Source organism: Amblyraja radiata, chromosome 21 (genome assembly GCF_010909765.2).
Source record: "Amblyraja radiata isolate CabotCenter1 chromosome 21, sAmbRad1.1.pri, whole genome shotgun sequence".
NCBI classification, from domain to species: domain Eukaryota; kingdom Metazoa; phylum Chordata; class Chondrichthyes; order Rajiformes; family Rajidae; genus Amblyraja; species Amblyraja radiata.
Window position 1 is genome coordinate 1,793,941 of NC_045976.1, and position 14,702 is coordinate 1,808,642.

The window sequence follows — 14,702 nt, forward strand, 5'->3', positions numbered from 1 at the left end:
CTTCGCCTTCCATCACAGTGAGGAATGTGTAGGAGTCACTGTGGTGGATGTTTATGTTAAAATGTGTTTTTGAGTGATCTTTGCTTTTTATTCGTATGACTGACCTGGCCAATGAAATTCCTCGTATGTTGCAAAACATACTTGGCGAATAAAGTGTGATTCTGATTCTGTGGTTGTGGGAGATTTCAACTTGCAGGTAGACTGGGAAAATCAGGTTGGTACTGGAGCCCAAGAAAGGGAGTTTGTAGAGTGCCTCCGAGATGGATTCTTAGAGCAGCTTGTTCTGGAGCCTACCAGGGATAGGCAATTCTGGATTTAGTGTTGTGTAATGAACCGGATTTGATAAAGGGAACTTGAGGTAAATGAGCCATTAGGAGGTAGTGACCATAATATGATAAGTTTTAATAGACAATTTGAGAGGGAGAAGGGAAAATCGGAAGTGTCAGTATTACAGTTGAGCAAAGGGGTCTATGGAGGTATGAGGGAGGAGCTGGCCAAAGTTGACTGGAAAGTGACTCTAGCAGGGATGACAATGGAACAACAATGCAGATGTTCCTGGGAATAATACAGAAGGAGCAGGATCAGTTCATTCCAAAGAGGAAGAAAGATTCTAAGGTGAGTAAGGGGTGACTGTGGCTGACATGGGAAGTCAAGGACAGTACAAAAAATAAAAGAGAGCTATAACATAGCAAAGATGAGCAGGAAGCCAGAGGACTGAGAAACTTTTAAAGAGCAACAGGAGATAACTAAAAAGGCAATACGGGGAGAAAAGATGAGGTACGAAGGTAAGCTAATCAAGAATATAAAGGAGGATAGTAAAAGCTTCTCTTGGTAAGTGAAGAGGAAAACATTTGTTAAGTCAAATGTGGGTCCCTTGAAGACAGAAACAGGTGAATTTATTATGGGGAACAAGGACATGGCAGATGAGTTTAACAGGTACTTTGGATCTGTCTTCACTAAGGAAGACACAAACAATCTCCCAGATGTACTAGTGGGACAGAAGAACTGAAGGAAATTCACATTAGGCAGGAAATGGTGTTGGGTCGACTGATGGGACTGAAGACTGACAAATCCCCAGGGCCTGTTGGTCTAAAGGGTACTTAAGGAGGTGGCTCTAGAAATCTTGGACGCATTGGTGATCATTTTCCAATGTTCTATAGATTCAAGATCAGTTCCTGTGGATTGGAGGGAAGCTAATGTTGTCCCACTTTTTAAGCAAGGAGGAAGAGAGAAAACAGGGAATTATAGACCAGTTAGCCTGACATTGGTGGTGGGGAAGATGCTAGAGTGAATTATAAAAGATGAAATAGCAGCACATTTGGATAGCAGTAACAGGGTCAGCATGAATTTACGAAGAGGATGCTATGAGGATGCAGGGTGGGTGAGTGGGCAGGTGCATGGCAGCTGCAGTTTAATGTAGATAAGTGTGAGTTTATCCACTTTGGTGGCAAGAACAGGAAGGCAGATTATCTGAAGGTGTCATAGAAACATAGAAAATAGGTGCAGGAGTAGGCCATTCGGCCCTTCGAGCCTGCACCGCCATTCAATATGATCATGGCTGATCATCCAACTCAGTATCCTGTACCTGCCTTCTCTCCATACCCCCTGATCCCTTTAGCCACAAGGGCCACATCTAACTCCCTCTTAAATATAGCCAATAAACTGGCCTCAAATACCTTCTGCGGGAGAGAATTCCACAGATTCACCACTCTCTGTGTGAAAAAAGTTTTCCTCATCTCGGTCCTAAAAGATTTCCCCTTTATCCTTAAACTGTGTCCCCTTGTTCTGGACTTCCCCAACATCAGGAACAATCTTCCTGCATCTAGCCTGTCCAACCCCTTAAGAATTTTGTACGTTTCTATAAGATCCCCCCTCAATCTTCTAAATTCTAGCGAGTACAAACCGAGTCTATCCAGTCTTTCTTCATATGAAATGCCTGACATCCCAGGAATCAGTCTGGTGAACCTTCTCTGTACTCCCTCTATGGCAAGAATGTCTTTCCTCAGATTAGGAGACCAAAGCTGTACGCAATACTCCAGGTGTGGTGTCACCAAGACCCTGTACAACTGCAGTAGAACCTCCCTGCTCCTATACTCAAATCCTTTTGCTATGAATGCTAACATACCATTTGCCTTCTTCACTGCCTGCTGCACCTGCATGCCTACTTTTAATGACTGGTGTACCATGACACCCAGGTCTCGTTGCATCTCCCCCTTTCCTCATCGGCCACCATTCAGATAATAATCTACTTTCCTGTTTTTGCCACCAAATTAGTCAAGTTAGGAAAAGGTGAAGTACAATGAAATCTGGGTGTCCTTGTACATCAGTCAATGAAAGTAAGTATGCAGGTAGGTACAGCAGTCAGTGAAGAAAACTAATGGCATATTGGCCTTCATAACAAGAGGAGTTGAGTATAGGGACAAAGAGGTCCTTCTGCAGTTGTACAGGGCCCTGGTAAGACCACACCTGGATTATTGTGCGCAGTTTTGGTCTCCAAATTTGAGGAAGGACATTGTTGCTATTGAGGGATTGCAGCATAGGTTCACGAGGTTAATTCCCGGGATGGTGGAACTGTCATATTTTGAAAGAATGGTGCGACTGGGCTTGTATATACTTGAATTTAGAAGGATGAGAGGATATCTTATTGAGACATGTATGATTTTTAAGGGATTGGACACGCGAGAGGCAGGAAACATGTTCCTGATGTTGGGGTAGTCCAGAACCAGGGACCAGTTTCAGAATAAGGGGTAGGCTGTTTAGAACGGAGATGAGAAAATCTATTTCACCCAGAGAGTTGTGAATCTGTGGATTTCTCTGCCTCAGAAGTCAGTGGAGGCCGATTCTCTGGATGTTTTCAAGAGAGAGTTAGATAGAGCTCTTATCGATAGCAGTCAAGGGATATGGGTAGAAGGCAGGAACGGGGTACTGATTGTGGATGACCAGTGAATGGGGGTGCTGGCCAGAAGGGCCGAATGGCCTACTCCTGGACCAATTGTCTACTGCCAATTATTAGAATTGTCTACTGCCAATTATCTGTTCTTGTAGATTGCAGAAACTATATTACAGTTTCAGAATCAGAACTGTATCATAATCTGTAAATTGCAGATACTTAAGGACTCTGCAATTATTTGACGACAAACAGTAGTGATTGTTTGCATTCAATGACAATTACTTGTATTCAAAACACTTTCTGACTAAACCAACTTTAACATTAATTTGTTAATCACAAACTTTTAATCGTTTTGGTGCAAGTTGAATTCTATCTGGCATTCTCATTTCTAGCATTTTCTGCTTTTCTTTCCAATGTCCAGGATTTTACCTTTGGATTCTTGAGATCAACAGTATTATGCTGTTTGAAGAGGTCCAATGGAAGTGTACATCCGTTAAATGACAATTCGCAACATTCCAGTAATTTATCCTCAAAGTGACCAAATAGGAAATAGTAATTCTAGTAAGAGCACAAATCTGACATAGGTCTTCAATCTGAAACATTAAGATTGCTTAACTTTCCAAAGATGTTGCCTAACCTGCAGAGTGTTGCCAACATTTTCTGTGTCCAACATCTGCATTTTATTTTGATTCAAACACACGAGGTTGGTTTAGTTTAGAAACACAGTATGGAAACAGGCCCTTCGGCCCACCGAATCAACACCGACCGTTGATCACATGGTACACGAGTTCAGTTATCTCACCTTCGCATCCTGCACACTAGGGGCAATTTACAGAAGCCAATAAACCTACAAATACACACTTCTTTGGAATGTGGGAGGAACCCGGAACCCCCGTGGTCACTGGAGAATGTACAAACTCCGTACAGACAACACCCATAGTCAGGATTGAACCCGGGTCTCTGGCGCTGTGAGGCAGTAGATCTACTCCTGCGCCACTGTGCCACCCTGCCTGCAATCAGTAAAAAGGACCATGATCAAATTCAAGATTTGGGGAATTAACACAGCATAGACTTAACAGTGGTCTTTACACCACATACAAAGCAGCAAATGTGATAGGGAATTTTCTTTTAAATTTGGAAAGCCAACTGAATACACAATAAGCAGCCTCTTAGTGTTATCATTCGGGGTACAAGGCTCCAATTGTGCACATTTCTACATGCAATGCGGGTCATGTAATTTTCGATACTGCAACACAATATTGAGTTTTCAATGCTTATTGAGAATATAATCTTAGAATAGTAATTGCACAGATGCCACGATTCGACTCACCACATTCAATAGTTATCTACCAGTGTCACTTTCTACTTCAACTCATGTTTAAGAAAGAACTGCAGATGCTGGAAAAATCGAAGGTAGACAAAAATGCTGGAGAAACTTAGCGGGTGAGGCAGCATCTATGGTGAGAAGGAATAGGCGACATTTCGGGTTGAGACACTTCTCGACCTGAAACGTCGCCTATTCCTTCTCTCCATAGATGCTGCCTCACCCGCTGAGTTTCTCCAGCAATTTTGTCTTCCTTCTACTTCAACAAGAACTTTATGGAAATGTTCACTATTTTCCAATTCTCTCTTCAACAGAACTGATCTTCACAATTGCAGATTCTATCCGCACATTGCCTAAACATGTTTTTCCTTCATTAATTTTCTTTTGCTCCATTCATGAACGTACTCCACAGGAAACAGCGCCCTACTACCCACTTCTTATCTCATCTCAGGAATCAATTATGTAAAGCTTTTCTGGACCATACAAAGATTTACATCTTTCCTCCAACAAAGCAACCATGCTTGTACACGATACCCTGGTTGAAGCCAGCCCAGTGTTTCAAAAGGTTTTGTCATGACTCCCTTTCTTTTATACACCAAGCTGATCAACTCCAGAATTGAAGAGGTCATCAAGAGGATTGATGGCTGAGCAGTGGATGCTGCGTATATGGACTTCAGCAAGGCTTTAGATGAGATCCCACACGGGAGGCAAGTCTGGAAGTTTAGATCGCATGGAATCCAAGCAGTTTAGGAGCAGCTCCATCCAAGACCAAAATAAATTGCAGAGAATTGTGGACGCAGCCCAGACCATCACACAAACCAACCTCCCTTCCATTGACTCCATTTACACCTCACACTGCCTCGTGAAGATCACCAGCTTAATTAAGGACGAGTCACATCCCAGTCACTCCTTCTCCCCTCTGCCATGAAGAAAGTGTTTAGGTATAGAAATGTGAAAATGCACACCTTCAGAGACCGTTTCTTCCCAGCTGTTATCAGGCAACTGAACCATTCTACCAACAGCTAGAGAGAATCCTGAGATACTATCGACCTCATTGGAGATCCCCGGACAATCTTTGATCAGACCTTACCTTGCACTAAACGTTATTCACGTTATACCCTTTGTCATATATCTGTAAATTGTGGATGACTCAACTGTAATTATATGTGGCCTTTCTGCTGACTGGTTAGCATGCAAAAGTTTTTCACTGTACCTCGGTACACGTGACCATAAACTAAACTACTAATCATGCCTTATATGTTCCCATCCAAATTGTTCATATTAACCACAAACAGCAAATAGCCCAGCACTGATTCCAGAGGCATACCACTAGTCATGGACCTCGAGTCCCAAACAACCATCCAACATCATCTTCTGCTTCCATTAAGCCAATTTTCTATGCAGTTGGCTAGCTCACCCTGGATCCCCTGCGATCTAACCTTACAGAGCAGCCTATCACGCGGAACTTTGTCAATTGCCTTGCTGAAATCCATATAGACAACGTCTATAGGTCTGCCCTCATCAACCATTTTGGTTACATCTTCAAAAAACTCAACCAGTTTTGTGAGATGTTTACTGTATATTTTTCTCTTACATTTTAGTTCCCAAAGTGCAACACCCCACACTTGTCCGGATGAAACTCCATCTACTATTTCTCTAGCAATATTTTAAACTGATCTATACCAACAAAGGTCCCAACTGTGATCCCTGTTCAGAGACCTCCAGTCAATGTCACATTATCCTCTATCTTCTATATCAAAGCCAAAGTCACAATGTGCCTTACTCTTCTGGATCAACTTACCATGAGGAACCTCAATCATCTTCATCATTTAACTCACCTATACTGTAGGACAGGCTCAGTATCCTACTCATAACTTGCTAACCTGGACAGCACGGTGGCGCAGCAGCAGAGTTGCTGCCTTGCAGCGAATGCAGCGCCGGAGACCCAGGTTCGATCACGACTACAGGTGCTGTCCGTGAGGAGTTTGTACGTTCTCCCCGTGACCTGCGTGGGTTTTCCCCGAGATCTTTGGTTTCCTCCCACACTTCAAAGACGTACAAGTTTGTAGGTAAATCGGATTGGTAAATGTAAAAAATTGGCCCTAGTGTGTAGGATAATGTTAATATGCAGGGATTGCTGGTTGGCGCGGACCTGGTGGGTCGAAAGGCCTGTCTCCGCTCTGTATCTCTGAACTAAACTAAACCCAATTATATGTGTACATTTAGCAAAACAGACTACAGTAGATTTTGTCCCTCCATCCAAGTCAACAATACTGTTAGGAAACAAATTAATGTGTATCATCAACAGGTGTTTAAAACTTAACAATACTTTATCTGTGCAGGCAAAGGATTGGTTGACATTTTGGCTCAAGACCTTGCATCCATTCCAGATACAGGATCTTGACCCAAATAGACAACCATCCCTTTGCCTCCATAGCCGCTGCTCCTGGGTCTTTAAATGGCAAAAATAAATAGCCAAATAAAAGTTTATTTTTGCCATTTAAAGGTCCATGCAGTGAACACACCAACAGCCTTACTCAATCTCTCCTTACCCATAAAGGCCCCACATTGCCATCAGTCCGACATGCCACCACTCTCCCTATAACATCCACAGTTCCCACAGCCCCTCAAGCCCCAGCATCCAACCAACTCCATCCAGCCCCTCCCCACAACACATTCCTGTCAATCCCTCACCCCAAACCACCTGCACACGCCAGTATCCTCAAACCCCCTCACTCTGAACGCCTCTTCATCCTTACACCCCAACATGCCATCAACATCGTGCCCCTTTGCTCCACACAACCCAGTCACCCCCTCACGTCTACACGTTCCCACACTCCCCATCACCTGCACACATCTCTACTCTTCCTGTCACCCCCTCCCCACCATCTACGTCAACACCTCACACCCCGCTTTCTCCATCACCCCCTCACCACTCCACACACCATCACCTGTGCCCAACCTTCCCTCACATGCTGCACCTACCCCATTACCACCACGCCAACCATCTCCCCTTCAATCCTACCCTCCTCTTCTCACCCTTTTCAATAGACTTAATAGACAATAGGTGCAGGAATAGGCCCTTCGAGCCAGCACAGCCATTCAATGTGATCATGGCCGATCATCCACAATCACTACCCCGTTCCTGCCTTCTACCCATATCCCCTGACTCCGCTATCTTTAAGAGCCCTATCTAGCTCTCTCTTGAAAGTATCCAGAGAACCGGCCTCCACCGCCCTCTGAGGCAGAGAATTCTACAGACTCACAACTGTGTGAAAAAGTGTTTCCTCATCTCTGTTCTAAATGGCTTATTCTTAAACTGTGGCCCCTGGTTCTGGACTCCCCCAACATCGGGAACGTTTCCTGCCTCTAGCGTGTTCAAACCCTTAATAATCTTATATGTTTCAATAAGATTCCTACTCACCCCAATGTACACCTCATCACCCTCTCCCCTACATACCACATCAACACTCCCTCACGCGTCCCACTCCCGCGTCTCCTCCACGTTTTATTACCCACTCCCCCTTCCACCACCTTCCCATACTTCATCAGTACACACCTCTCACCCCTACACTCTCCCCATCAACTCCCTCCCTCCCCCCTCAGTTGCAGGAAGGGGTACAGGCGGCCCAGCAGCAGCTGGATCACGACCATGCGGCGGGGTTTGCTCACCCTGTGCGTGCGGCCCGGAGCGGGGGCGGCTCCATCCTCCTCGTCGCTGGAGAAGTCTGTGCCGCGGTGGGGGAGATGGTTGCGGGCCGTCAGGTGCTTGAGGTAGAGCTGCACATACACGTCCTTGCGCTGGTCGCCCACGGGCAGGCTGACGCTGTGCGCCACCAACTCGCTCTTCAGCCGCTCCTTGGTCAGCACCGACGGGTCGTGCAGGTACTCGGGCATAGCTGCCCCTGCGCTCGGCCACTCACTCACTTACTTACTCACTCCCACTCTCTCTAACTCCCTCTCACACACACACACACTCTCTCTCTCTCTCTCTCTCTCTCTCTCTCTCTCTCTCTCTCTCACACACTCTTCCTCTCTCCACGCCGCTCACTCACTCCGCGCCCCGGCCGTCAGTGCAACGCACCCATCAACAAGCCGCGCCGCTATTGGTCAGGAGCAGCGGAACCCGACGCTCATTGGACAGCTGGGGAACGGGCGACTCCATGACAACGGCAGAGAGAGAGAGAGAGAGACACACACACACACACATAGAGACAGACACACACACACACACACACACACATAGAGACAGACACACACACACACACACATAGAGACAGACACACACACACACACAGAGACAGACACACACACACACACAGAGACAGACACACATAGAGACAGACACACACACACACACACACACATAGAGACAGACACACACACACATAGACACACACACATAGACAGACACACACACACACACACATAGAGACAGACACACACACATAGAGACAGACACACACACATAGACAGACACACACACATAGAGACAGACACACACACATATAGACAGACAGACACACACACACACACATATAGACAGACAGACAGACAGACAGACACACACACATATAGACAGACAGACACACAGACAGACAGACAGACACACACACATATAGACAGACAGACAGACACAGACACACACAGGGACTGGGGTTAGAGATGGGCAGATGCACATGGGTGGCCAGGATTACATAGATAGAGAAGCGAGCGGAGAGACAAGGGAGAAGGGAGTTATATATCTTTCTTTAATTTGTTCTATGTACTTTTCCATATCTCTATGTTTTCCTCTCCCCTGACTTTCAGTCTGAAGAAGGGTCTCGTCCTGAAACATCCCCCTTTCCTTCTCTCCAGAGATGCTGCCTGTCCCGCTGTCACTCCAGCATTTTGTGTCTACCGTCAGTGTTTTTGTTCTCCATGTCTCTGTGAGTGGTCCAATTACGCCGTCACTTTCATTGTTTAGAACACCCCTATCCCCCGATTTCATTGTCATCCCTTTTGCAATCGCATCCTTTACTCGTATCGTGTAGGAAGGAACTGCAGATACTGGTTTACACATTTTCTCTTTATCTTTATTCTTATCGTCTCTCGCCGTCTTCCTACTGAAACGCATCAGCTCACATTTTCCTCGTTAAATTCCATCTGCCGTCCGTTAGTTCACTGTAGCAAGCCTGCCACTAGTGCATGGGGTTTATTGCACCTCAGTCTCTTGTTACGAACATATATTACATAAACACAATAGGCACAACATGCTGGAGTAACTCAGCTGGTCAGGCAGCATCTCTGGAGAAAAGGAATAGGTGTTGTTTCGGGTCGGGACCCTTCTTCAGACTGTCTGTGTGTGAAGGGTCCGGACCATAAATTTCACCCATCCTTTATCGCCAGAGATGCTGAGCCGCTGAGTTACTCCAGCATTTTTGTGTCTGTCTATCTTCCATGTAAACCAGTAACTGCAGCTCCTTCCTACGCTTAAAACAACACAATGGTCCCAGCACTAATTCTTGGGAAATGCAAAATCAGAAAGCGTACAATATAAAAATAATAGACACTGAAAAGAACAATGGTCCCATCAATGTTTCGTGAACAATACAAAGACCAAAAGCATACAATATAAATAGAAAATACACTTTAAAAAGCAATGGTCCTAACAATGTTTCTTGGGGAATACAGAGTCCAAAAGCATACATTGTAAACATTAGAGACAAAATGCTGGAATAACTCAGCGGGACAAGCAGCATCTCTGCAATATAAACATAATTATACACTTAAAAAAAGATGTTTTTGCGGATTGCAATGAAAAACACTGATTCTTGGGGATTGCAAAGTCCGAAAGCAAACAATATAAAAAATAGTACTACGACACATAATTATTGCCCCACAGTTATTTCACGCCATTGTGTTTTAATGGATTAATGAAGGCGGCAGAGAGCGGGTAAAATGTTTGACCCCGACGTGATTCGAACACGCAGCCTTCTGATCTGGAGTCAGACGCGCTACCGTTGCGCCACGAGGTCTGAAGCAAAATTGCCGCGGAATCCTCTTAAAGCCGCTGCTGCCGCCGCCTGTTCCCGGCCCGGCCTTTCCCCCGCTGTGGCGCTGCAGCCGCTGCCCAGCCCACCCGGGCCTCGCCACCCGGGATCCCCAGGGCTGGAGGCTGCTGTGGCGGACAGACTCCCTCCTGTGTGACCCCTCACGGATAGGAGAAGGACGCCAGCTCTCTGTAGAGAGCGGTGAAGGGAGGCTCCCTCACTCTGGGGGGGAGGCTCTCTCACTCTATGGGGGAGGCTCCCTCACTCTATGGGGGAGGCTCCCTCACTCTATGGGGGAGGCTCCCTCACTCTATGGGGGAGGCTACCTCACTCTATGGGGGAGGCTCCCTCACTCTGGGGGAGCCTCCCTCACTCTATGGGAGGCTCCCTCACTCTATGGGGGAGGCTCCCTCACTCTGGGGGAGCCTCCCTCACTCTATGGGAGGCTCCCTCACTCTATGGGGGAGGCTCCCTCACTCTGGGGGAGGCTCTCTCACTCTGGGGGAGGCTCCCTCACTCTGGGGGGGAGGCTCTCTCACTCTATGGGGGAGGCTCCCTCACTCTATGGGGGAGGCTCCCTCACTCTATGGGGGAGGCTCCCTCACTCTATGGGGGAGGCTCCCTCACTCTATGGGGGAGCCTCCCTCACTCTATGGGGGAGGCTCCCTCACTCTATGGGGGAGGCTCCCTCACTCTATGGGGGAGGCTCTCTCACTCTATGGGGGAGGCTCCCTCACTCTATGGGGGAGGCTCCCTCACTCTGGGGGAGGCTCTCTCACTCTGGGGGAGGCTCCCTCACTCTGGGGGGGAGGCTCTCTCACTCTATGGGGGAGGCTCCCTCACTCTATGGGGGAGGCTCCCTCACTCTATGGGGGGAGGCTCCCTCACTCTGGGGGAGGCTCTCTCACTCTGGGGGAGGCTCCCTCAGTCTGGGGGGGGGGGAGGCTCCCTCACTCTGGGGCGGAGGCTCCCTCACTCTGGGGGAGGCCCCCTCACTCTGGGGGAGGCTCCCTCAGTCTGGGGGGGGAGGCTCCCTCACTCTGGGGCGGAGGCTCCCTCACTCTGGGTAACTCCCTCATTGAGCAGCTGAGGCTCCCTCACTGAGGATGAAGAGGCTCCTTTGCTGAGGAGGGGGAGGCTCCCTCACTGTTGGGGGGTCCTCACACAGGGGGATGCTCCCTCACTGTTGTATGTGTGTGTGTATATAAAAGACAGACATAAAAAGCTGGAGGAACGCAGCATCTCTGGAGAGAAGGAATGGGTGACGTTTTGGGTCGAGACCCTTTTTATATGTATACTAGACCAAGTGCAGACCTGTTGGGTCTGTTCCCCCAACGTGCGGTTGTGGGGGGGGGAGGCGGCATGCAGCGTCACACACACTAACTACCCCTCCCCCCCCCGCACTCACGCTAATTACCCCCCTTGATATTATATTAATATTATTAATTTGCTCCTTTTATTCCATAAACAACCTATCTACTGACGCATAGCCCCCAACTTGCAGTCACACCTAGAGGGGGGGGGGGAAGGTGGGGGAGGAGGGGAGGAGAGAGAGAGGGTGAGAGTGAGGGGGAGAGAGAGGGGGTGCTACGAGGGGGGTGAGGGGGAGCAGGGAGGGGGAGGGAAGAGGGTAGGGTGTGTGGAGGGGAGGGAGGGTGGGGGATGGAGGGGAGAGAGAGGGGGGGAGGAGGAAAGGGGGAGAGAGAGGAAAGGGGGAGAGAGGGTGTGCTGAGAGGGGAGGGGGATAGGTGGGGAGCAGGGAGGGGGAGGAAAGGTGGGGAGAGGAGGGGGAGGGGGGGAGTGGAGAGAAGAGGGGGGAGAGGAGAGGGGGGGAGAGAGGGGGGAGAGGAGAGGGGGGGAGAGGAGAGGGGGGGAAGAGGAGAGGGGGGAGAGGAGAGGGGGGGGAGAGGAGAGGGGGGGGAGAGGAGGGGGGAGAGGAGGGAGGAGGGGGGGAAGAGGAGAGGGGGGAGAGGAGAGGGGGGGAAGAGGAGAGGGGGGGGAAGAGGAGAGGGGGGGAAGAGGAGAGGGTGGGGGGGGGGGGAAGAGGAGAGGGGGGGAGAGGAGAGGAGAGGGGGGGGGAAGAGGAAAGGGGGGGAGAACCTAAAAAAACATTTTAGAACCAAAAAAGACACATTCTGCAAGCAAAAGAACCAAAAGAGACACTTTTTGCAAACATTTTAGAACCAATAAACACTTTTTGCAAACATTTGAGAACCGATAGACACATTCTGCAAGCGTTTTAGAACCACTAAGGACACTTACATTTGAGTTACATGTGTTCATTGTTATTCACAGCTCAGAGAAACGTGACCCTCTGCCTTCCTCCAGCTTGCAGACACTGATTGAGGCACACCACTTCCTGGTTTTATAGTCCCTCCCCCCTGCCGCCAGCAGGGGCAGCAGAGAGAACGGGGAATTTTGTAAAATCATTAATATCTCTGTCATTTTTCATCGACGGGAAAAATCCTCGGCACACATATGGCGGAAGGGGGCTCTGAGCAAGGTGGCCAAAAATGACGGCCGAAGGTGGCGGCGTTCTCTCGGAAATCGCAGCACAGATGGCCAAAACCGGTCAAGAACAGACTTTTAGTAATATAGATGTGTGTGTCCATGTGTATATGCACACACTGAACTTTCCCCCCGTTTATTATATTGTTTACAGTGTACTATGTTTACATATTCTGAAGTCTGAAGAAGGGTCTCGACCCGAAACGTCACCCTTTCTTTCCAGAGATGTTGCCTGTCCCCTTGAGTTACTCCAGCATTTTTTGTCTATCTACACCTTCTATTGTGCTGCTGCAAGTAAGAATTTCATTGTTCCATCTGGGATATATGACAATAAAGCAGTCTTGACTCTTGTTGTGGGGGCCTCCCTCACTGGGGGAGCTCCCTCACTCGGGTGGTAAGGAAGTACTCTCAGCATTTAGGGAACTTGCACTCTGAAAAGGGCTCTCTCACTCTGAGGATCATCTCAGAGGTAGGGCCTCGCCACACAGGGGTATTCATTGTCGTAGAGTGGTACCCTCTCAGAGGGGTGACTACACATTGAGGGGTGACTTCACATTGAGGAAGGCTTTCACTTCTCCCACACAGTAAAATGTTTCCTCCCTGCAGGACTTTTTTTTAGTTTACTTTAGAGGTACAGCGCGGAAACAGCAGTCACCACACACTAACACTATCCTCCACACTAGGGACAATTTATATTTTACCAAGCCAATTAGATTATGTCTTTGGGAACCTGTACATCTTTGGAGTGTGGGAGGAAACCGGAGCACCCGGAGAAAACCCACGCGGTCACGGGGACAACGTACAAACTCTGTACAGACAGCACCCGGAGTCAGGATCGAACCCAGGTTTCTGGCGCTGTGAGGCTGCAACTCTACCACTGCGCCACCGTGCAACACAACGAGGAAGCTCTCCCACTGGGTAAGGGCGCGCAGGGGGGTTCATAGTTCTATCTGCCCATACCTTTCCCAACCTTTCATTCATGTACCTGACCTAATGCCCTTTAAATGTTGTAATTGTTTACGCCTCAATTATTCCATCCGGCAGCTTGTTGCAAAGCCTGTCGCTGCCTGGGATCACCAGGCCCCAGGGCTGGAGGCTGCTGTGGAAAGATTATCCCTCAGATTTATTTTAAGCCTTCCCCTCTCACTTTGAATTTATGCCCATTTATTTAGACTCCCCTACTCTGGGAAAAGACTGACCATCCATTGCCTGATATATATTATATACCTTTTTAAGCTCACCCCTCAGCTGCCTACACTCCAGGGAAAGAAGTCCCATCCGATCCTTATAATTCAAACGTTCCACACCTGGTACCATCCTCGTAAAACTTTTTTTGCCCCCTTTCCAGTTTAATTTGCTGAGATTAAACTCATTCTAAAGAAGACAATCATAGTGTACTGAATCTCTCCTCGAAAATTCACGGCCTCAGGAAACGTTACCTGTCCATTTTGTCCCCAGATGGTACCTGGTTACTTTCAAGAGAGAGCTTGATAGGGCTCTTAAAAATAGCGGAGTCAGGGGATATGGGGAGAAGGCAGGAACGGGGTACTGATTGGGGATGATCAGCCATGATCACATTGAATGGCGGTGCTGGTTCGAAGGGTCGAATGGCCTACTCCTGCACCTATTGTCTATTGTCTATTGGACCATTGAGTTCCTCCAGCACTTTGTGTTGGGGCAATGTGACATTTGCTCCCCCCATTGATAAAGATAACAAATAACTAGGCCAAGCACTGATCTTCACAGTTCCTCACTGGTCAAGCCCAACAACCTGAGAACAAAGTATTTATTCTGAATCTGTCAATCTCCGCCTTAAAAATATCCACTGACTTGGCCTCCACAGTGGCAATGAATTCCACAGATTCACCACCCTCTGACTAAAGAAATTCCTCCTAGGGCTATGGGACTAGCTCAAGAAGACACCTTGGTCAGCATGGGCAAGTAGGCC

The 14,702-nt window shown here is 48.1% G+C and overlaps 1 protein-coding gene and 1 non-coding gene across 3 annotated transcripts in view; both read right to left on the reverse strand.

Annotated features, from left to right (window-relative positions):
- Positions 1–9,919, reverse strand: part of tmpo (thymopoietin) — a 45,554-nt gene extending 35,635 nt beyond the window's left edge. Inside the window, exon 1 of one of the 2 annotated variants that reach the window (XM_033039377.1) lies at positions 9,845–9,919. In XM_033039377.1, coding sequence (XP_032895268.1) covers positions 9,845–9,913 — 69 coding nt within the window. In that variant the 5' untranslated portion in view covers positions 9,914–9,919. Of the gene's footprint in view, positions 1–7,886; positions 8,309–9,844 lie in introns of those variants that run through there. The other variant, XM_033039376.1, reaches the window with a different exon arrangement.
- Positions 9,920–10,159: 240 nt separating this feature from the next.
- Positions 10,160–10,231, reverse strand: trnaw-cca. The gene has a single exon. It is a non-coding gene; the product is annotated as a tRNA-Trp (tRNA).
- Positions 10,232–14,702: the final 4,471 nt, after the last annotated feature.